This window comes from Piliocolobus tephrosceles, chromosome 8 (assembly GCF_002776525.5).
Source record: "Piliocolobus tephrosceles isolate RC106 chromosome 8, ASM277652v3, whole genome shotgun sequence".
Lineage (NCBI taxonomy): Eukaryota > Metazoa > Chordata > Mammalia > Primates > Cercopithecidae > Piliocolobus > Piliocolobus tephrosceles.
This window is the reverse complement of record NC_045441.1, coordinates 100,738,259-100,762,686: the sequence shown is the minus strand read 5'-3', so window position 1 is coordinate 100,762,686 and position 24,428 is coordinate 100,738,259. Positions and strand designations below refer to the sequence as shown.

Here is a 24,428-nt window from a genome sequence, read left to right as displayed (position 1 = left end):
CTACAATAACCTATTCATGATTATTTAAACGGAAATTTTTGGAATTTGAACCATGTAACTTTGATTCTCGTAATAAAACTGGAGACACATATAATGGGAAAAACCCTCAAGATATAGTCAAATTACTCAAGAATGCAACAAGCTTTTAAAATTTACATATCTCAAAAGGCAAAAAAGACAATAGGAAATTCCAATATTTGAAATAAGTTTAAAAATTATATAAATTTTCATGCCTAGAGTTTATGCTTTGCACAATAATTTAAGAGTCTAAAGGGAAAATAGTATTGGTCTAATAAAACAGATCACAAAACCATCAATTGAACAAACTGAAAAGTCCCTTAATCTCACTCACACTCTTTGCCGAAGTATCTACCTAAAAACCAAATACTGCTCTTTGGAATCCTACCACCTGGTACTTTGTGGAAGCTATTGGCTTATAAAAATAAAACAAGTTAGTTTAGCAAATATTGACTGCAAGTTTCTTCTATACTTCGTCCTAAAATGGAAAAGACATGTTCCTGCCATCTTGGAGTTTGCTTTCTAGTACATCAGAAGTGAGCAGATTAACCTGATCTATAGGGAACAAAAAAACAGTGGCATCAACTGAAAATAGAGCAATAAATTAAAACACAAATAACAGGTAAGAACCCTTGAAAAATACCATTGAAAAAGCTTAAAGTCCTGTAAGAGTGGTATTTGGTGAATGTTTGTTGAATCTATTTCCTGATTTGTAAATGTTGTGTAAAAATGAGCATCTCATTTTGGCTCAGTTCACAATCATTATTCTTCCATGAGAGTATTTTCCATGAGCTTCTAGAAATCCTAAATGTTTTTTCAAGCAATCAATAAACTTACCCATTGAAACTGCATAGATTTGAAATGGAGATATTAATATACTGACAAGTGAATAAAACATAAGACTGCTATAGGTTCATTTCTATCCTACAAACCTTCCTCGTAGGAGAATGAAATTTCAAACCACATGGATTCCCAAACCACTCAAACCTGCTGTTCCCACAATGGTTAGTTGTACTTGCCAAATCACAAGGTAAACAGAAATCTACTAGCCATTTAAGATGATCTTGAGCCAGTTAGGACTGGTCAGAGCCTTGAGAACCCAACTGAAACTATTCCACCTGGTCCCCCTGAAAGTAGATTGGGATGAAGTCAGGGGTCTCACATTCCTGAGAAACAAGCCCATCTAATTCTGCACATTTTATAGCTGGTAAGTATCAAGCTGTCTGAAAATGACTGCTAAAACATGAACCAGAAAAAAATAATAAAAGAGGGAACAAAACGTCTGTGCATTATTCCTGGCTATCAAAATTGTTTTAGAGAAAACAAGAAAAATATTTGCTGTAAAACTAAGCTCTAGTTCCCTCTGTGTGTGTGTGTGTGTGTGTGTGTGTTTAAGTGTGTGTTTAAGTGAAAACTTAAGTGACTTCACAAATCACCTTTCTGACAGGTGTTGGAATACCTCTCATCTTTTTTTTTCCCTACTTTTAGATGCCTTGGGGAGAATGTTTTCTACATAAACTGGCCCTAACTTTCAGGTGTGTCTTCACATGCCCCGTTTGCTGCCTGCGCCTCTCCACAAAGACTCCCAAATCCTGGTAAGTCTTGCCTGTTCTCTCACTAGCAAATTGGCATTTTTATGGATTAAATGAAGGTATTAGAATTTAGGGGGCAAGTGGAATTGGCATAAAGTAAGAAATGGAGCATATTAGCACATAGAATACTATTACTTTTACAGAATGATAATCCAATGACACTTACATAAAGGTTATTGCAACATAAAACAGTATCCAATGGCAAAATTGATGTTAGTGCATTGTGATACGAAGCCAACAACTTGAGCCTTACTGTACCTTGAAGGAAGCTTCAAATGATATAGTGTTGAAATGTACAACTGTATTGTTTTCAGTGAATCTTTGTTTTTGTTATGGTTATAAAACTTATGACAACTTATAAAAGTTTTAAATGCATTAGAACTACCCTTATTTTCAAAATATTTTGTTAATGTTCTAGATATGTACAAATATTGTTTTAAGAAATGTCTACTATAACTAAAAGAAACAAACTTGGCCAGGCATGGTGGCTCATGCCTGTAATCCCAGCACTCTGGGAGGCCGAGGCAGGCAGATTGAGCTCAGGAGTTCAAGACCAGCCTGAGCAACATGGCGAAACTCCATCTGTACAAAACTTATACAGCCGTAGTGGCACATGCCTGTAATCCCAGCTACTCAGGTGGTTGAGGTGGAAGGACTGCTTAAGCATGAGAGGCTGAGGTTGCAGTGAACCAAGACTGTGCCACTGTATGACAGCCTGGGTGACAGAGTGAGACTGTCTCAAAAAATAAGAAAAAAGTAAACTTTATAGTTCTGTATTCTGCATTCCTCACTATGCAATTTAGGCAAAACAGTTGAAATATTTAATGAGTCCTGACATAACATAAAAAAAGACAAAGGAATGTTAAATATAAGATTTCTGAGAACTGTCACTTCAAATATAGACCATTATTTGTGTGCCAGAAAAAGTCTTAAGGACTAATGTAAATGTATTTATAATTATCTTCTGTGTTATAAATTACTGTACAAGTTGCAGAAGAAACACGCTGTAGTAGAAACAAGAGCGGAATGCATGTCTTTCCTGCGGAGAGGCTCTTATCAAACACAATCCACCTGTGGGCCTAGGAGCTGGCCAACTGGGCACCACCTGCCCCTTTTCTCTCTATCGGTCTCATCCAAATTGTTTTGACAAAAGCGAGTCAACTCTTTGCAGCCTTTAAGTGAGAGCAGATGAGGCAAATATAAGTGAATGGTCAGTAAATTAAATCAATTAGCAATGCCAGAAAGTTGTCAGTCTAATATATTTCAGTATTTATTGCAACATTTAATACATTTTAAGACCAGTGTCATCTAGCAGCATTCATTAAACAGTTACCAAAATGCACCCAGTGCCTTTGGAAATACGTTTGTACATATCTCATCCAAAGGAGGGATAATGTTTTGTTATTAGTCCCAAGCACTTTTACATATATTACTAAAACTCACCGATGAATTTAACAAGAAAAAAGTGTCATGTAGCCCCTGAGAGGCTTCACAATGTCAGCTCTGGTAAACCAATCTGAAAAGCAGTACCAATTAAACTTATAGTTCAGAAAATGTGGTAACCCCATTTTCTGAAATTGTGCTATATGTGCAGCTGTGGGTTTTATAATGACTGGGTAGGTGATTTCAGATAACAGAACTTCTAGAAGTTGCCAGATTCATTATACTTACCTAGTTGGGAGCTTAGCTCTCCTAAAATGGGAAATAGAAAATAGGGAGGAAGACTAGAGATGAGCGATTGTGTGAAATAAGGACTGAAATGATAAGGCCCATAGTTAAGGGCACTGAAGCCACTGAGAAAGTTTCTCAAGCTTAGCACTGTTGGTATTTTAGGGAGCTTAATTCTGTGTTGTAGGGTCCAGGACCATCCCATGCGTTGTAGAAAATTTACTTAGCAGCGTCCCTGCCTCTACACACTCAATGCCAGTAGCATCTGTCGTGCCAGAACCCTATTGAGTTAGTAGGGATGGCACCATGTTTGAGAGGCCAAAGGGACTTGGAGCCAGCGAACAAGACATAGGGTTTATTGAAGGGAACTTACATACAGGGCAGACCCATGGCTGTATGTAAGGCTGGACTGGAGAACCGCTCCTGCTTGTTAAAATCATACAGTTCATACAGCATTTTCTCTGAGCACCCTCCCTCAACCTCCACCTGGCAACCTTTGTTTACACCAAAACAAAGGGCCTCGATCCCCTGTATCACCAGCCGGCCTGTTCCATGGAATGGGCCAGGGGTTCAGATGTTCCTGATAAGGAATGAATCTTCAGGTTGGCTACTCCCAGATTCCTTAGCTTGGAACTCCAAACACACATTCCTTTTAGACCACAGGTCATTCTCAGGGTCTGCTTAAGTTATTGCTCTCAGGTGTGTCTGCCATACAGCATCTTCCTCTCATTATGATAGCCAAAAATGTCTGCAAACATTGCCAAATGTCCTGTACTCACCCCAATACGGCAGCAGGCAGTGTCTTACTACTGAGGAGCCATCAGTCTTTGTAGTGCAAAGACTTGGGAGTTGCTTAGGGCAGTGGTTCTCAAACTTGAGCGTTCATCAGACTCACCTGGAGGGCACATGGCAGCATGCTGAGCCCCATCCCAGAGTCTGTGAATCAGTAGGTCCCTGGCTGGGCCCTGATCATTGGCATTTCCACGTGATGTTGATGCTGCTCATCTGGTAGAGTGACCAATTGTGTAGGTTTGCCTGGGACTGAGGGAGATTGCAGAACCTGGGGATTTGCAATGAGAAAATCAGAAAAGTCCCGGGCAAACCAGGTGAATTGGTAATCTTATTAAGTCCATGGACTACACTTGGAGAACCACTGTTTTAGGAGATAAGGTCAAATGGGCTTGATGAGGAGAATTTAGATTTGAAGGGTGAGAAAAGGGAATCGAAGGTAACCCTCAAGTTTCTAGTCTGAGACCGTTGGTCCATGGTTATGCAGTGGGTCTCCAATTTTGCTGCCTATTGGAATCACCTGGAATCTTGAAAAATCTGATGCCAGGACCTTACCCCCAGATACTGTGGCGTAATTGGTATGGAATGTGACCCACGAAGCAGGATTAAAAAAAAAAAAGCTGGTGATTTTAATGTGCAGTAAAGTTTGGAAAGCACTGGGTTATACCCTTCTCTTAGAAGGGAATCCAGGAGCAGAGCAAGAGTGAGGGGCAAATTAATCAGTTTCAGGTGTTGGCAAGCCATCAGTGGTTCTCAACCCTGGCTACGTCTCAGAATCCTCTAGGGAGAATTTTATACACATTGACACCTGGGTCCCTTCCCAGAGATTCTTACTTAATTAGTCTGATTTGGGCCTGAGCATTGGTGTCTTAAAATCTCCTCAGGTACATAAAATGATATATTATTCAGTCTCAAAAGGAAAGAAATTCTGACACATCTTACAACATGGATGAACCTTTAGGACATTATGCTAAGTGAAATAGGCCAGTCACAGAAAAGACAAATTTTGTACAATTCTACATATATTAGATACTTAAGTAGTCAAATCCATAGAGACAGAAAGTACAATGGTGGCTGCAGGGGTTGGGGGAGAAATGAAGACTTCTTGTTTAATGGATACAAAGTTTCAGCTTTACAAGATGAAAAGTGTTCTGGAGATTGGTTGCATACAATATAAAGGTAATTAACACTACTGAACTGTACAGGTAAAAATGATTAAGATGGTCAATTTTATGTAGGTGTATTTCTACCACAATTAAAAATAAATATTTCAAAAAGGAAGTCATTAAAAATACCTTCTCAAGTGATTCTCAGTTGCATCCAGGGCTGTGGCCTGATGATCTAATGGAATTATTGGCAAGCTGTGTGATTCTGTCATTTATGTCTTCACATAGCAACTGTGGTCATCCTTAACCAATTATCAATAAGGGAATGATATCTCTTCTAGTTCAATTTGGGATCTGCTTCTGACTCCTCCTCCTTTGGGGCAGGTCATTTTTAAACCTGGCTGATGTACATTTGGAAGTCCAGTAGTCTTTGTACCGTGACCTTTATTGTTGCTTAAAGATAATTCCCACATGGACTGAAGAAATTTTCCGCAGTTCATTTTTATCATGGAAATATGGTGAACTGTGATACTAAGGAAGCTTTGTTCCCCAAATGCTCTGCAAAAGGTTCCACTTGTTCTTTTACTCCTGCACTCAGCATTACAGTTCCACCTCCTTTCTTTCTAAATCTGAGTCCTGGGAATTCTGCACTCTGCCTCACTCCCACCTGTCCAGTGTAGAAGAGATTAGCTCATGATTAGTAGCTTGAAACAGTCTTTTGCTTTGGACTCTGCCCTGTGAATAGGTTCTCCATTGGAGAGAAGCAGGAATGCCATGATATATCCTACGTAGCACTTTACCCTAGCAACTCAGAGCCTAGATCATTATGAGCCCTGAATCATAGGCTATTCACAGAGATTGTCATCTCACTGACTTCCATCTCTTTGGTTATAGAGAATCATGTTTTCAAACTTTGCTAATAGTGCCCATTCTTATTAAATAAATGACCATGATGCCAATCATTTTGCATTTCCGGACAGAATGAAGCGCACGGGCAGTTCTAAATACAGGACAGCATCAGGATTAGAGATTTCATTTTTCAAAAGTGTATCTAGGTGGCTGACCAGAAGCCAAACTCCTGACTTGCCTGTGAGAAAAAAGCAATAAGAAAGTACCACCTAGAAAAAGTGCCTGTACAAGTTCAGGTGGCCTATGCAGAATGGACCTTCCTACAGCTGCAACCTGGATTCTCCTATAGGTCTTCACAAGGTTTTGTATGAGGCCATTAGCCCAAGACTGCAGACTTTTCTAATGGGTAGAGCTCATTCTGATGGAGCTACTATGGGATGACTGTTTCTCAGTGAGTCAATTCCTGGCATTGGACTTCCAAAGTGAACCCTAGGCTTCATAAAGAGCCTGAATCACAGAATGGGATATTTGCTAAAATCAGGCATTGCAAAACACCCTAAAAAGACTTCATAGGGAGGCTGACATTTGGGCTTAGGAGGGTGGCATTCAAGGCAAAGGAAACAGCATGGGAAGAAGGTTCAGAAAACAGAAACTGGAGTGCTAACGCTGGAGCGCAGGGACTGTGCACGTGCTGGGACTGGGAATATGGGAGTAGGAGGATGAAGGATTCACCCGGAAAAGCCTTGAAGGTAGAATGTAAAAAAAATAGTCTCACTTGAAAATACATGAAAGAGGTTTTATGTTTCCTCCTATTCAAATAAATTATAATGAGGCTTTTTTGCTTTTTAAACTGGCAAATATTTAAAAATAATACTCCATGTTGGTAAGGGCTCATGTTAGCAGTTTTCGCAGGCTGGTTGTAAGAGTGTAAATTGGGACAAAGTTTCTGCATGGTAGTTTGACAGTGACATCAAAAGCTTTATATACACATATACATGTAGTATGTATATGTGTATATATGCGTGTGTGTGTGTATATATATATATATATACAATCTTTGTATATACATGTGGTTATATACACACACACATATACTCTTTGGCTAATTATTTCTGCTCCATTTACTATATCCTAGTGAATAATTAAGGCTATAAACAAAGATTTAGCAGAAATATTTATAATAGGAAAATAGGAAAAACCAAGTACACATCAACCAATAGAGAATTCATTAAATCAATTCTAGTTTCTACATTCAGAGTAATACTATGCAGTAATTAAAAATACTGGTGTCCATCTTACAACATAGTGAGATTCCATGTCTACAAAAAGTAAAAATTAGCTGGGTATGCTGGCATATGCCTATAGTCTCTACTACTGGGGAGGCTGAGGCGGGAGAATCAGCTTGGGTCCAGGAGGCCGAGGCTGCAGTAGGCCACCATTGCATCACTGCACTCCAGCCTGGACAACAGAGTGAGAACACTGTCTTAAAAAAAAAAAAAAAATTATAAAGTTTACCTTCTTTTCTCCTGACCCACTGAAGTGCATATATATTCCACTCTGGATCAGAACTCTCTTTAATGGTAACTTGGAGATGGAGGGAGGCCTCTCTCTCAAGGGCCATGGCCAAATCTACAAAGAAGAAAATCGTAAGTTTGCTTTATAGGAGACTCCAGGTGATCTTAATCTTGATAAAACATCACTAATTAAAACTGCATTTGTTAGTACAGAAAGATGCCTGGAATGTATTGATTGAAATAAGAAAACAGTGTGATATTATTTTTAAAAATTATTTGTGCAAGGAAAAAGTATGGAAGAAAAGGCCCTTGAGAGAGGGGCCTCCCTCCATCCCATGTCTTGCTCTGTTGCCCATGCTGGAGTGCAGTGGAGCAATCATGGCCCACTGTGGGTGGTATTATAGGGGATATTTTTCTTCATTTAGCCTGTCTGAATATTCTACTTTTTCTGTAATGAGTATGTATTAACTGTAATTTTTAGAAGAAAAAGTTTTAAAATAAGAATGGGTAAAAAGTAGGTTAAAATTAAAATATGCAAAGGAAATTATATTCGTTTCCTCTTCTTTCCCACAAACAATTGAATTCTGTGATTTTGGAAAATGGCAAAAATTAAGAGCAAACAAATATTTATTAAAATGTTTATGCACTCTTTTTGAGGAACTGGACAGTGTGGATATTTCTTATGTCTAAAGCATAAGAACCATTCAATAATTCTGAGCACTTTTACGTAACGTGTGATGATGGGAATTATTTATTCTATCAGTGATTGACTTTAACCTTTTTTTAACCCAGTAGAACTGAACTTAATCATCTCCTGACAAAAGAATGCAATTTCAACTGACCCTTTTTTTGTACCTTGGTGAGTATTCGTTGTCAAAATCTATTTTCTGCTTGTATTGTCCTAAAATAAAGTGGAAATAGTTTTTAACATTTCACTTCTTTCTTCTATAGTGCTGTATACTTGTGTAGCTATTCTGTTGTTGTGTAATTGTGTCAAGCAACTGAAAAATTCCACTCCAACATGTTTGGTATCCACATATTGCTATTTCTGTCACTTTTTAATGGAATGTTATCTTCAGATAAGTAAAGTAAAATATTAAAGAACAGAGAATAGTTTCAGAGTCTTAATTTACAAATACAATGCATCTAATTTTTTTAATAGCTATGCTTTCAGTGTAGCACTTGTCCCAGCAATGAGGTCTTGTGAAGAAGTTACAGGCAAAATTCCCTCTTCTAAGTAAGCAGCAGTTCTAAGCTAAAAGGCAAAATTCTCCATGTTCCTGCTGTCTTTAATAAGCTGAGAATAATTTGCATTAATCATATAGAAGATGTTTCCAACAATTACTCTCTTTGATCTGACTTTTCTACATCGAAAACAGGCCTGCCTTTGATTACTGAGTACTAACTAACTTGCTTAGAATCTTCACTTCAAAGATTTACGCTGAATTTCTTCATGACAGCAAACCTTCAGAATCTCACCTTTTTTTTTCTTTGCAATTTTCCAACCCTGAGGTAATTTTCCAGTTAGATTTGCTGCTGGTAATGGTCCAGATGGTAAGTACTCATTTGTTCTCTGTTGAAAATCCCCTTGGAGAGGTGAGCCACACCCCAGTGGGAACAGAAACATGTCATTCATCTGGAGCCCTCAGTTCATCCTCCACATCTCAGGACTGGGAGGTTTAGATCTGGTCTCATTCAGAAAAATAGTTATTTTAACCTGCACTTGCCTTACATGTTCTCTTTGAAACTAAACCAATATCCAAAATTAGAAGGGACCACTGAGGATCACTCTACCTTCTCCCCATCCTTTATATAGAATACCTTACTCACATCTTGCAAAAGTTCTAAACCGATCCACAGTTGCTAAGAGAGCCCTCTTCAATTAGGGGACTCCTCTCTCTGGAGAAGGAATTTTCTAAACTAAATTAGGTTGGGCAGAAAAGGTCTCACTGCAATCAATCGTACATTTCTAAATGTAAGCTTGCCCTGACCTAAACCAAATCTCTGGAGTTGCCTGTGGTCAAACTCCCAACCAGGTTAGCCTCATATCATCAACTTGGGGATTTTTCCATTGACAGTTTGAACATAACACTTATATAAATACTGCAGCATATTTAAACACTTAGTTTTGCCTTCTGACTGAGCAATATAAGGAGAAGTAATCATAAAAAGTGTACTGCCCCATAGGTTTTAGGAACTTCATGCAAAGTGCAAACCTTATCTACATGCATTCTTTTTTTTTTTTTTCTTAAGACAGAGTTTCATTCTTGTCGCCCAGGCTAGAGTGCAATGGCACGATCTCAGCTCACTGCAACCTCCATCTCCCGGGTTCAAGCAATTCTCCTGCCTCAGCCTCCTGAGTAGCTGGGATTACAGGTGCCCCCACCATGCCCAGCTAATTTTTTGTATTTTTAGTAGAGACAGGGTTTCCCCATGTTGACCAGGCTGGTCTTGAACTCCTGACCTCAGGTGATCCACCCACCTCAGCCTCCCAAATTGCTGGGATTACAGGTGTGAGCCACCATGCCCGGCCACATTCTTGGTATTTTTTCTCACCCATTATGATCTGCGTGAGCATGTAAACATGTGTTTACATCCTCTAAAGTTATGATGTGAACTCTAAAGTGTGAGAAAGCATCTCATGTGTTTGAGAAAATTATGACAACTTGCAGAAATACTAGAGAAATTATACAGTAACAGTAATTTCTATAAAACAATTCTTTACAGAAAATTTACTGTATATTTTTCTTAAATGACAAGATCTCCTAAATTCATCTGGGAATTTCATAACATTCATAAAATTCATAACATTCTATCTTCAGGTTCTATCTTCAGGTTGTGTCATGTTTTAGGAATGTGTTGATTGTCAGAAAACATAAACATGTTTATTTTCTGAATTAATTCCAACACGTTGCTAATGTGATTTGGCATTCGGAAACTTCATCCCAGGAAGGATATTGCTTAGTCTATGTTCAGACATGAAACTTTAACTATTTACATTTCTAGTCACTTTTTGCCAAATATTTTAGACAAGAAGTTCATATTTGCACTTATAATATTACAGGAATAATAGCTCAATTTCCCTAAGTCCTGGAATATATGTTCTGAAAAAAATTTCTGTTGAAAACAAGTTTGGCCAAGTCAGGTTATAAAAACATGTTAAATCTCTAAGGCAACAATTCCAATTTTTAAAAAATCCAGGATGAAACTTGTCTAAAAGAATAAATCCCTGGAAGGGAAGTCTTCTTTTTATTCACATGTAACATCAATGGAAATGTTATACCTGATCTTGTCTTTAAAAATCTTTGGTCTATTGGAGTCCAAACTTCTGAATAGCTATTTATCCTAGATACCAATTCTGGAAAATAAAAAAAAAAAAAAACAAAAAACAAAACAAAAAAAAAAACATGAATGTGAGTTGCTGGGTAAATAAAAGTCCACATTAACCATTTATTATACCACAAAACAGCAAGTGTCTGATGGAGCTAGCTTTCTTCACATAGCTGTCTCAGAGAGAGAGAAAGAAATGTGCCTTTGCTTTAGAATAATAATCTTTACATTGAGATTGAGAATAGAAAATTTCCTGTTCAAAGTGTCATTTAGTAACTTGTGTGGGTGGAGACACACATAATATTCTTAGCTGTAGAACTTATGATCCATGGATGTTTTATGCCTAATAATACAAAATGACCAGATTAATAGTTCATGTGAATAATGTGTAAGAGAAATAACATGGTTTTTTCAATAACCATATAGGCTATATTGGAGGTCAAACTGAAGGAAAGAAAGCCATTAAATGTAAAACAAGTTCGTGAAAGATGATTATATTTTTTAAATGGAGAAAACTGAGAAGAAACCAAGCTGATTTCACTGTATGGTTATTAGTTTTTATTATAGGCCCATCCCTGTCACTCTTGTCTACTGAAATAAGGCTTGGCATAAATTTTCATGTCTCAAGGATAAAGTGTATAAGAGCAGCTAGAACATGTCATGTGTGTATTTTTAGAGTCTGGGATTTGCTTGGTTTACCATCCAAAGGCTGATGGGTGTTGGGGATTGTTTTTCTCTTTTACTTTTCATTTTGAAATAATTGTAAGATCACACACAGCTATAAGAAATAACACAGAGAGAGACCATATACCTTTCACCCAATTTCTCTCAGTCATAGCGTCTTATATAACTATAGCACAGTATCACAACCAGGAAATCAACACTGATGGATGTCATTCACAGGCCTTTCAGATTTCACCAGTTATACATGTACTCATGTGTGCATGTATTTCAGTCTATGCCATTTTATCACTATATAGATGTATGTGCCCATCACCACAGTCAAGATACAGAACAGTTCTACCACCTCAAGGATCCCTAGTACTACCCTTTTATAGCCACATCCACCTCCCTCCTTCCCTCCCTGCCTTCCTAACCACTGACAACTACTAATCTGTTCTCTATCTCTATAATTTTGTCATTTAGTAATGTGATACAAATAGAATTATGCAGTATATAACCTTTTTTCACTCTGCACAGTTCCTTTGAGATCCATCCAAGTTGTTGCTTGTATCAATGGTTCATTACTTTTTTTTTGCTAGGTTCCATGGTACAGATGTACCACATTTGGTTTAACCTTTCACCCAATGAAGGACATTGGGTGTTTCCAGTTTTTTATTATTACAGATAAAGATGCTGTGAACATTTGCATAGGGTTTTTGTGTGAACATAAGTTGTAATTTCTCTGGGATAAATACCCAAGAGTTCCCTTGCTGAGTTGCATGATTAGCACCTGCTTAGTTTTATAAGAAATTACCATACTCTTCCTGGGAATGCCTATACTGTTCTTCATTCCCACCAGCACGGTATGCGTGATCTTCACATCCTTTCTAGCATCTGGTGTTATCACTATTTTTATCTTTGCTATTCTGATCTGTGTGTAGTGATATCTCATTGTGGTTTGATTTGCATTTCCCCAGTGGTTAATGATGTTGAACCTCTTTTCATGTGTTTATTTGCCATCTGTGTATCTTCTTCACTGAAGTGTTGTGTTCATGTCGCTTGCCATTTGCTCATTTGATTGGTTTTTTAATGTCGAGTTTTGAAAGCTCTTATTGTAAGTACAAGAACTTTGTTGGATATGTGGTTTGTAAGTATTTTCTCTTACTCCATAGTTTACCTTTTCACTTCTTCACAAGGTCTTCCTCAGAGCAAAAGTTTTTAATTTTGACACAGTCCAATTTTCTAAATTCTCCTTTTATGGGTCATGGTTGTTTTTTGGCCATCCTAAAAATCATTCATCTAGCCCTAAATGCCAGATTTGCTCCTATGTTTTATATGAGTTTCATAGCTCTATAGTTTCACATTTTACACTTAAGTCTATGCTCAATTTTTAATTAATATTATCAGGTGTGAGGTTTTGCTTGCAGTTCATTTTTTCTCTTTCTTTTTTTGGCTGTGGATCCAATTGCTCCAGCACTATTTATTGAAAAGGCTGTTTTTCCTCCATTGAGTTGCATTTGCACCTCAAAAATCAGTAGGACATATTTATGTTGGTCTATTTCCGGGTTCTCCATTCTGTTCCATTGATCTAGGTGTCTATTCCTCTGCCAAAATTGCAGTCTCTTCTTTATTGTAGCTATATAGTAAGCCTTCATATTGGATAGAGCTATTCCTTCACCCTCATTTTCCCTTTTCAAATGTTTTAGCCACTCTAGGTCCTCTGCCCTTCCATCTAGAGGCTATTTTACGGCCACAAAATTATCACTATCATTTTGAATTGCAATAAAGAGAAAACTAGTGCTTAGATTTGGCCTCCAGAATCAAACAGGATTCTAATGCTTTAATTGAATTAACAATAAAATGATATTGTCCTTTTCACATATAGTTTTTAAAGAACAAATAAAACTATTTCTGTAAGTGTCAGAGGCATGTGAACCAGAACAACTCCATCTTGAATAGGAGTTGGGTAAAATGAGGCTGAAACCTACTGGGCTGCATTCCCAGACGGTTAAGGCATTCTAAGTCACAGAATGAGATAGGAGGTCAGCACAAGATACAGGTCATAGAGACCTGCTGGTAAAACAGGTTGCAGCAGAGAAGCCGGCCAAAACCCACCAAAGCCAAGATGGCCACAACAGTGACCTCTGGTTGTCCTCACTACTGCACTGCCATCAGTGCCATGACAGTTTACAAATGCCATGGCAACGTCAGGAAGTTACCATATATGATCTAAAAGGGGAAGATATGAGTAATCCACCCCTTGTTTAGAATATCGTCAAGAAATAACTGTAAAAATGGGCAACCAGCAGCCCTCAGGGCTGCTGTGTCTATGGAGTAGCCATTCTCTGTGGGGAAAAGAAAGAGATCAGCCTGTTACTGTGTCTATATAGAAGGAAGTAGACATAAGAGACTCCATTTAGTTCTGTATTTGAAATGCTGTTAATCTGTGACCCTACCCCCAACTTTGTCCTTGCAAGAGACATGTGCGACGGTGATTTAAGGTTAAAAGGATATTGGGCTGTGCAGGATGTGTCTTTGTTAAACAAGTACCTGAAAGAGGCTTGATGGTTAAAAATCCTGCCTGTCCCTGGGCAATGGAACATCTCGGTGTAAAACCCATTGTGTGCCTTGTTTACTGAGTAAGGAGAAACCGCCTTTAGGAATAAGGTGGGGCTTGCTGGAGCAATACTGCTAAAAGGTTTATGGAGATGTTTGCATATGCATCTCAAGGCACAGCATTTTCCTTTAAACTTATTCATGTTACAAGGATTTTTGTTCTTATGTCTTACTGCTGATTTCCTCCCTACAATGATCCTATTTTCTAGCTACTCCCCTATCGTTTAGATGGTAAAGATAATTATCAATAAATACTAAGGGAACTCAGAGGCCGGTGCCAGTGTGGGTCCTCTGAAAACACAGCACTGGTCCCCTGGGTCCCGCTTTTCTTTCTCTATACTTTGTCTCTGTGTATTATTTCCTTTTCTCAAGTCTCTCGTCCCACCTAACGAGAAGCACCCACAGGTGTGGAGGGGCAGGCCACCCCTTCAATTCTCTTATTCCTTTACTTTCCTAATAAACTTGCTTTCACTTTACTGTATGGACTTGCCCTGAATTCTTTCTTGCGTGAGGTCCAAGAACCCTCATTTGGGGTCTGGGTCAGAACCCCTTTCCTGTAACATAAGTAGCTACCCACAAAATACAGTAGACACCGATTGTATATATGTTTAACTTTGCGTGTTAACTTTAGATCTTAACCCCCAGTAAGATTCCACTTTGTTTTATTCAATCTTCCCAACAATTAACAAATCCATTAATAAATTATTGCTTACCAAAGTGTATTAGATAACATGATGGAACAAACCCTGCAGGAAAGAAATATTTCAGATGACCCTACTTGCCACTCATACCCGTGTAGACATTTAAGAGTTATCTTAACTCGGAATGATTGGAATGCTTGCTCATCTGCATGTAGAGTTTCCTTTGTTTCCTTCTTTATCTAACTTGATAGTTCTCAAACGTTATGTTAGGATTTGTCTACACAAAACCATGTATACTGTACTATATAGGTAACTTATGAAATTTTCCAGAATAATTTGATTATATGGATTTATAACTTAATTCCTGAGATTTAACTTTAAATTCAATCTGTAAGTAAGATATGTGGACCTTCCTATTTCCAAAATGATAGGATTGTTTTGGTGTTGCTTTTGAGATAGGGTCTTGCTCTGTCACTCAGGCTCGATTGTCCATTGTAAATAAGAGAGGGATACAGAATGCATTATCTTTCAAGTGTATTGTTCTCAGCATCTATTTTTGATGGAGAATCCTGCTGATACGGAGCTCAGTTCAACACATTTTAGAAGTATTTATCTTTAATCCAAATCTGTATTTTGGAATACAGATTTCAAAAGACTCAAAGAGTTATTACACCTCATGCCACCCAGCAAGCAAAGTAGGGACCATTTATCATCTATTAATAAACTTAAAAGTCTGTTACATCTTTGACCAATGTTAAATAAATACATAACTCTCCCCCTTAACCAGTCATTTCTGCAGGCCCTGTGCTATCCTTAGACTGCATTCCTTGTAAGGTATTTCTGTTGTGTTCAAGGGTGGCTCAGTTACTCAAAAGCTCAAGATGACTGCAACAGGGGTGCCTGTCATCCCACCACCGGCGATCTCCTGGTGGGCAGGAACACACAGCTTACGGCTTCTTCTACCTGTGGGCTGAGCAGAGCCCAGAAATACTGCATCCTCAGTTACCTGGAGGTGGGTTGTTTATTTGCTGGGACATTATTTAATCAATGATGTAGATTTTTCCAGGTACACCTGAGGCTACTCAGACATAAAGGAGACAACATTCCTTCCTAAACAATGGAGACACTGGTGCAGTTGTCCCTCGGTATCCACAGGGCATTGGTGCCAGGACCCTTTCCCCCAACACCAAAATCCATGGATGTTCAAGTCCCTGATCTAAAATGGCATAGTATTTACATGTAACCTACGTATATCCTCCCATGTACTTTAAATAATCTCTAGATTATTTGCAATACCTAATATAATGTAAATGTTATGAAAATAATTATTACACTACATCTTAAAATCTATGTTCTTTTTATTGTTATATTGTTATTTATCTTATTTTTATTTCATTAGGGACAGGGGTCTCACTCTGTTGCCCAGGCTGGAGTGTATCTCAGCCTCTGAAGTAGCTAAAAATACAGGCATGCACCACCACACCTGGCTAATTTTAATTTTGTTTTTTTTTTAGAGACAGGGTCTCACTATGTTGCCCAGGCTAGTTTTGAACTCCTGGCCTCAAGCAATCTTCCCACCTCAGCCTCCTGAGTTGCTGGGATTACAGGCTAAGCCACTGGGCCTACCCTGTTATTGTTTTATTGTTGATATTTTTTCCCAAATATTTTCAATCCTTGGTTGGTTGAATCCACATATATGGAACCCGCAGATATAGAGAGCCAACGCTCACATAATTCAAAGTCCAGGAAACCTTAACTAATCAAAAATAAAGAAGATCTGCTTAATTTCCATTTCCTGTTACCTTCAGAATAAGACATAAAAGTCTTTTTGGTTAGTCTTTGTAGGGAATTACTATCAAATTTACTGGTCTACTTGGCTACCTTAGCCACTCCCATAGAGCAAACATAATTGACTCATTTAATGAAGTTTGAAGATTCATCAGGGCCTGCTGCCATTATGCTGAACATGAGTCCTCACTGCTCTGCCTTAATTAGAGATGGAGGAGGTGTAGAATTTTGAACGGATTATACACCAACATAATACCACTTGGAAGTTATACTGTCTAAAAATCATAAATTCCCAGTGTGAACATATTTTTATGCCTTTTCCCCTTAAAGACCAACTTTATAAAAGGATCAGTGGCTTTTCAGGTTTCTTTTCCTCTCCATGTACTGGCAACGGAACAAGCATCCAAGGTCATCTGAGTATCATCCCTACAGAAAACCCTGAGGTAATCACGTCTACCCCTTAAATGAGAGGATGTGCAGGAAGGAAGTTGGACATAAGCCTAACGTTAGTGGTCCAGGCTTTTCCATGTATTGTTCATTTAAAGCAACTGTTTAAATCTCTGGGAAATGCTTTGTATTCAAATTGGTTTCTAGTAAAAGGTGACTATTATAAATAAGTGGAGACAATACTTGGGTGCATATCACTGTTCTAAGTTTGGGAAGTACTTGTGTAAGAAAGCAAATTCTCTACATGTGCAAGGAAATTACATGGTGGAAGTTCTGTTCAACTCTAGGCCAGGTGACTACTAAGTCCAGGTGCTCTGGACAAAGAAGTGGTTCTCAACTCTATTTTTTACATAGGGTCTCACTCTGTTGCCCAGGCTGGCATGCAGTAGCATGATCACAGCTCACTGTAGCCCCAACCTCCCAGGCTCAGGTGATCTTCCCACCTCAGCCTCCCAAGTAAGGGAGGCTACTCCACCTACTGGTGGAGTAGGCAAGCACCACCATGCCCTGTTAATTTTTGGTATTTTTATAGAGACCAGTCCCACTATGTTGCCCAAGTTGGTCTCCAACTCTTGGGCTCAAACGATCCGCCTGCCTCAGCCTCCCAAATGCTGGAATTACAGGCATCAGCCACCGCCACTTTCCAATACGAGCACCACCCATCTTGTTCTCCAACCACTGGCGTTTACTTACTGTTGCCTGAGCCAACATGCTCTCATGATAATTAGAAATTGGTGTTCTTATATCTCAAAATTACACCACCAAAAATAGAAGTAACTCCAACTGTGGAGGCTTCTTTTGTCTAGAGAATGACAGAAATATTAGAAAGCTTAGAGCTGGAAAAAACCCTCAAAATATTTCAGGCTGACAAAATGTATTATAGGAGGGGCTATGGCCACTAGTCTAGACAAACATACATGCAGCATGGAGGATGATTTTTTCCCATCTGTTACCTAAGAAAGAGCTACCAAACAAAACATTTTGTTCAGAAGCTTCCAGTCAACATTGACCTATTAAGTTATCCAGGATGGAACTCACATTTAGTGGCTACAACTAAGCATTCTCTTAAGTCAACCTCATCAAAGGTTATACTTCTAAAATGTTAACCAAAAAATGGCCCACATGCCCTGAAGTTAAATATTTTCTCAAGTAATTTCCATAATATTATTGGAAATTATTTGAAGACGATCACTTTTGATAGAATCACAAAGCTTCTACTGGTCACTGGGATGAGCCTGCCCCTATGCAAAATTTATTTAGATCCATTTTGCCTTAATTTTCAAAGGGCATTTTGGCTTTCTTCAACAATAAGGTCTATAGTGACCAATGATGCTAAGATACAATAATTATATGAATCTCTTGAAGAATTGATTTGTTTTGACAGACGGTAGCTGAAATAATCATTAAAATCATCCTACATTTAATAAATTTTACTGAACATCTACTATATACCACACACTATTATAGGCAATGGAGATACAGCAGTAAACAAAACCAAGTCCTTGCCTCATTCAGTTTTGATTCTTATTATGGAGACAGACAATAAACCAACAACTGTATAATATAGCCTCAAGTAGTGATAAGGGCTTAGGAAATATATAAAGTAGGATTAAAAATTGAGAGTGGCAGAGGGCCATGGGGGTGAAAAGATGGTGACATTTTAGATAGGGTAGTCAGGGAATGTTTCTTTGAAATGAAGGTATTTAATCAGAAACCTGAAAGAAGGGAAGGAACAAGAGATAAGACTAGCTGGGAGGAAGAACAGCTTGAACTCTTCTGACTCTAAGTGCTTAAAAAACAGCAAGAAGCACATGTAGCCAGAGTCAAGGGAGTGAAAAGCCAAGTAGACACAAAGGCAAAGAAGTGGCCCTGGCCAGATCATGTTGGGCCTTGTGAGCCATGGTTAGGACATACAAGTAACTTGCACTGACTGCCACCAGCTGAGCGCCTATGCTGTTGTAGCACAGAAGGTTATAATGACCAGCCCCCGCTTCCCAGAAGCTTTGCAAAAGAGCTCCTTCAGAGTTCCCTGAGTATTAGCCAGGAATAACTGCAGGCCATTGACAGTGCTTTGGAAATCCTTGTAGAGCCCCTTAGGAGTTTCAAGTACAGCTGCAAGTAGACGCACTAAATTAAGCAATCTCAAAGGCCAGGCTTTGCGTTGTAACCTTCAAAAATCCATCCTAAGCAGGCCGGGGGTGGTGGCTCACACCTGTAATCCCAGCACTTTGGGAGGCCAAGGCAGGCAGATCACTTGAGGCCAAGAGTTCAACACCCAGCCTGACCAACATGGTGAAACCCTGTCTCTAATAAAAATACAAAAAAATAACCGGGTGTGGTGGTGCATGCCTGTAATCCCAGCTCCTTGGGAGACAGAGGCACGAGAATCTCTGGAACCCAGGAGATTATAACACTGCACTCCAGCCTTAGTGACAGAGTGAGACTGTGTCTCAAAAACAGAAACAAAAAAAATCCTAAGCAAAACTAGTTCCAATTCACTAAGACCTTCTAAGAGGTCTATTTCTAATTTTTTATTTCTTAATATTAGTTGTGGCAGTTTAAAATAACTTCCAGGTCCTCTACCTCTTATATGACAGAAAATGAGTTTTGCATAAATTTACATTTTTATTCCAAATGTATCAATTTCTAAAATTTTAATTCATAGTTTATTGTTGTACTTTGGCACCTATTGATAGGAATATTGATGTCTTGTTATTTCCTCTGCTTTTTATTTTTAGCCAGTTTGGAAGACAAATATAGTAAGGACAGCTTGCCTTTAATTTAGAAGAACAATAAGTAATTCCAACTCTTATTTTTAATTTTAATGACGGTGTTTTCCAGGGAGAACAAAAATGCTTCATCTGTGACTCTAGATTTCCATATGATCCATACGCCCAACCCAACAGCCACACCATTGAGAATGTCATTGTAAGTTTTGAACCAGAGAGAGAAAAGAAATGGTGGCAGTCTGAAAATGGTATGATTTAAGTTCTTTTCCAGTTGTTTACTTCTTCAATATTTTAATATGACACCTCTTCCTTGTATGGGTTTAATAATGTCACAGCAAAGTATTATATTGGAATGGAACAGTATCCTCCAAGAATATGGAGACCCATACAAGAACACAATTTATTTTCATTTTAACAAGAATACTTTCCTTTACAGGAATATCAAAGTATATTTTAAGCACATAACTCAGAATGTTTCACTCTTTCCATGTGGAAGAAAATATCTCTGCATCCTTCTGTTCTTTGTAAAAAAATAATACGAAGAAGAAAGTTTATGAAGTGTTGGTAAATTAAACCTAATACAAAACACACTGATGTAAACCGATTGAATAACGCCAGAGGAAGTCTGAGAGTTAGTGCCAAGTGCTTTTCCCTTCAACACATGAAGGGAAAGACAAAAAGAACATTTTGCTTCTTGCTGTGAGCCAAAGTAAAATATCTGAATTGAAAGGATAGCTGGCTACGGACTGAAGTTCTTTCCTTCCTGGATGTATGCCTTTCTCTCTTTGTGAACAATTGTGATATTGAGCCTACACTGGCACTGACCATCTGGATTCCTAGGTGCTCACTATAAATGTGGACCTGATCAGGGATCCTCATGTCCCACCCCCAGCCATGGGTCTCATGTGCCCAAATGTACATCCATCCAGGCCTGACTTTCCTGATGCAGGCTTGCCTACTCTTGATGACCCCTCTTTAACACTAGCCTAGAACTCTTCAGTTTTCCTTAACCCGCACAAAACGATTTCATTCACTACATTGATATGTGTTGCCCTTTGGACTATAATTCCTCTATTCTCTACAAATTCCTGAATGTATTTCCTTTAGAAGATTTTAGACCATTAGAAGGGAGTGTGGGAATAATAATAATATATAAGATAGTCTAGGGCAAGCATAATATGAGGCTGTTTTATTTATGTCATCCACTTGACCAATGATTGGTGTCTACCAAATGCCATTTCATTTTGGATCCTAGTTATTGATCTCCAGCTGGACTCTCCTTAATGAATATGAGGTGTTTTGTTCCACAGCCACCTATCCTCCTGATGAATGGTGCCATTTTTGCTTAATGGCTGTTTTGACCCCCACATCTAACACTTGTTCCACATCTCCTCACAAAGGGAATGTCACTCTGTCCAAGCCAATGACATAGAGCAAGGATTCTCAACCAGGCACCTTAGAGAGAAGGACAGATCTCCTTTCTAGAAAGGGTTAGGACCCTTGACACTCAGCCTGCAATGTGGCTGTCCACTTAGCAGCAAACACGTCCCTAAGCTTTTCACCCTAGAACTCTAGGCTGAACCCCGATTCACTGTAGCCCAGCCACTGTCGTCTGGAGCCATACTGTCCAGTGTGAGCACTTGAAACATGTCTAATCCAAACTGAGATGGGCTGGAAGTGTAAAAACATCCCAGATTTCTAAGACATAGTTTGGGAGAAAATGTATAATAAAAAATCACTGATTTTCTGGCAGAGTGCGGTGGCTCATACCTGTAATCCGAACACTTTAGGAGGCCAAGATAGGCAGATCACTTGAGCTCAGGAGTTTGAGACCAGCCTGGCCAACATGGCAAAACCCTGTCTCTACTAAAAATATGAAAATCAGCCAGGCATGCTGGAGGAAGGCTGTAGTCCCAGCTACTCGGGAGGCTGAGGCAGTAGAATCCCTTGACCCAGGAGGCAGAGGTTGCAGTAAGCCAAGATCCTGCCACTGCACTCCAGCCTGGGGGACAGAGCGAGACTCTGTCTTTAAAAAATCATTAACTTTTAAAATATTGATTATATGTCAAAGTAACTTTTAAATATGTTGGTTTAAGTATATTATTACAAACAAATTTATCTGTTTCTTTTTACTTTTTTTAATGTGGCTATTAGAAAATTTAAAATTACATACATGACTCATATTCTATTTCTGTTGGACAGTGCTGCTCTAGAGAGATCTGGGCTTCTTTTGTGTCCAGGTTAGGACTGATACCCCACATCTGTGCTAGAGATGGATCATAACTAGCTCAGTGTAAAACCCTGACCGGGGTACCTCTGCCACCACCTCAGCCACAGAAGAGCCCACAGGTCCCCACTCCAAGGGGAATATTCCAAGTTGTGTTATATGCCAGGTGACAATGAAATTCTAGTTCAAATGACTTTTAGCAACTCTTGGAAGAAATGGGTGCGTCGGTTTTTACCATCCTCTGGCTAGCTAGCTCATGTTTATGTGTAGTCAAGATTTTAGCACAAGGAAATGAAACCTCGCTTTCTCTCTTTCCACCTAGGGCAAATGTCCTGAAACTCCCTTGGTTATATGTAATGCTGCCACATGGTGGCCATGTGTGTTGCCACTAAAACACAGATGTGGGCACCATCAGGGTGAAACGTATCCTGCCCTCCACACCTCCTCGGCTTGGAGTGGCATGGGATACCACTCCAACAGATGGGGAAGAGTGATCATCAGCCTTGTGGCATCAAAGAGATTTTATTACAGATAAGCCACAGTGGGGAATTAACATGATAAGCAGGAGTCTCTCAAATTCACTGATATTCTTCTTTCTGGATTCTTCCTTAGGTCTTGATCATGTCAGCATCAGACTGGACTTAGAGGCATTATTTCGGTTCAGCCACCTTATCTTGACCTTCAAGGTACAGAGGAATAGGCCTGCTGCCCCTCTTTTATCTATTCCCCAAATGCTCAGTGTTTATCTGGAATTTCACTGCCTTGCTTCCTTGCAGTGAACAAAAACAGAATAAGTTCAGACTTGACCTTTGCCACCTGAGCTTTGACTCTTACATGAAGAAAAACAAACACTTTTTAAAAATCAATGGCCATGACTATATGATTTTTTAAAAAATTAGAAGACACAGAGAAAAGGAAAACTCCTAGTACTGAGGTGATAGGAACCACAAAAACTATAAAGATAATTTTTGGGAGAAAAGGGCAGGAACTGGAAATTATTCAGGTAAATATGGAAAGGTTGTGATCAAGGGGAAAGAAAAAAGGGTCTTTACTAAGGTTAGTCAAATGCCAGAGAAAATCATTGTGCTATAGTGCTTCTTTAATCATTCAGGAAAATTCTAATTTTGATGTCAGACTTTATGCTCATTTTGGTAAGTAAAAATGAATATGAAATTTAAAAAATGAAAAAAAAAAAACACCAGTCTTTGTCTCCAAATAACTCCCAATCTAGTCATGGATACAAACATATAAATATAATAGAAAATTATAATACAAAGTGATAAGTACAGAATTAGCAGTATGATTGATTTAAAATGCTGGGAAATTTAAGGGGCTAAATCTGCTGTGGGGAACCAGGATAAACTTCACAGATAGGTTTGAAGGATGTATAAGAGTTTGCCAGAGGAAAAGCATGCTTGGCAAAGAGAATCACAACAAATTGCTGTAAAGTATTAACTACATTAGCTTTTCAATTTATAAGCCATCTTCCTTAATAATTCACAATGCCATAAACATTTTTATAATGTAATTAGATTATGAGGACAAAGTGTGTACTCATAAATACTGAAAACAAACAGACTGTGGTGTGTGTATTGTGTAGTAGATTTTAAAAGACAGACATGGCCAGGAACAGAGACTCACACCTGAAATCCCAGCATTTTGGGAGGCTGAGGTGGGCATTTTAGCCCAGGAGTTTGAGAACAGCCTGGGCAACATGGCAAAACTCTGACTCTGCAAAAAAATTATCTGGGCATGGTGGCATGCACCTGTAGTCCCAGCTACTCAGGAGACTGAGATGGGAGGATCACCTGGGCCTAGGAAGTTGAGGCTACAGTGAGCCAAGATCATGCCACTGCACTCCAGCCTGGGCGACAGAGTGAGATCCTATCTCAAAAACAAAACAAACAACAAAAAGATACACCTAAAGGTTTTAAAAATGGAATTAGAAAATATAAATATTCAATCTGAAGTCGATAATAAAATCTGCCTTTGTGAAATGTACCAACTTACTCATTTTTCCTAGACTTTTCGGCCTGCTGCAATGTTAGTTGAACGTTCCACAGACTATGGACACACCTGGAAAGTATTCAAATATTTTGCAAAAGACTGTGCCACTTCCTTTCCTAACATCACATCTGGCCAGGCCCAGGGAGTGGGAGACATTGTTTGTGACTCCAAATACTCGGATATTGAGCCCTCAACAGGTGGAGAGGTAGCATTTCCTTCCTTGTATTTATTTCATATAAATTAAACTTTTAAAAAGTGTAATTAAATGAAAAAATTTTGACAGTGTTTACTGCAACATAATTTGTACTGTTGCTTTTTTAAAAATGAAAGTGTCTAAATTGAAATGAGTCCCAAATAAATACTAAATACGTTTTTAGAAGCAATCCTGCACAAGAGTGCTCAGCTGAATGTGGGAGTGGGATAAAACTTAAACGGGGCACCATG

At 38.7% G+C, this 24,428-nt stretch overlaps 1 protein-coding gene across 3 annotated transcripts in view; it reads left to right on the top strand.

Moving 5' to 3' along the window:
• The first annotated feature begins 1,505 nt into the window (after positions 1 to 1,505).
• LAMB4 (laminin subunit beta 4) overlaps positions 1,506 to 24,428 on the top strand; it is a 110,498-nt gene continuing 87,575 nt past the window's right edge. For 2 of the 3 annotated variants that reach the window (XM_023183105.1, XM_023183106.1), the window contains exons 1-6: positions 1,506 to 1,613; positions 8,332 to 8,395; positions 15,641 to 15,798; positions 19,863 to 19,998; positions 22,590 to 22,663; positions 24,001 to 24,189. In XM_023183105.1, coding sequence (XP_023038873.1) covers positions 8,362 to 8,395; positions 15,641 to 15,798; positions 19,863 to 19,998; positions 22,590 to 22,663; positions 24,001 to 24,189 — 591 coding nt within the window. In that variant the 5' untranslated portion in view covers positions 1,506 to 1,613; positions 8,332 to 8,361. Of the gene's footprint in view, positions 1,614 to 8,328; positions 8,396 to 15,640; positions 15,799 to 19,862; positions 19,999 to 22,589; positions 22,664 to 24,000; positions 24,190 to 24,428 lie in introns of all 3 variants that reach the window. The other variant, XM_023183104.2, reaches the window with a different exon arrangement.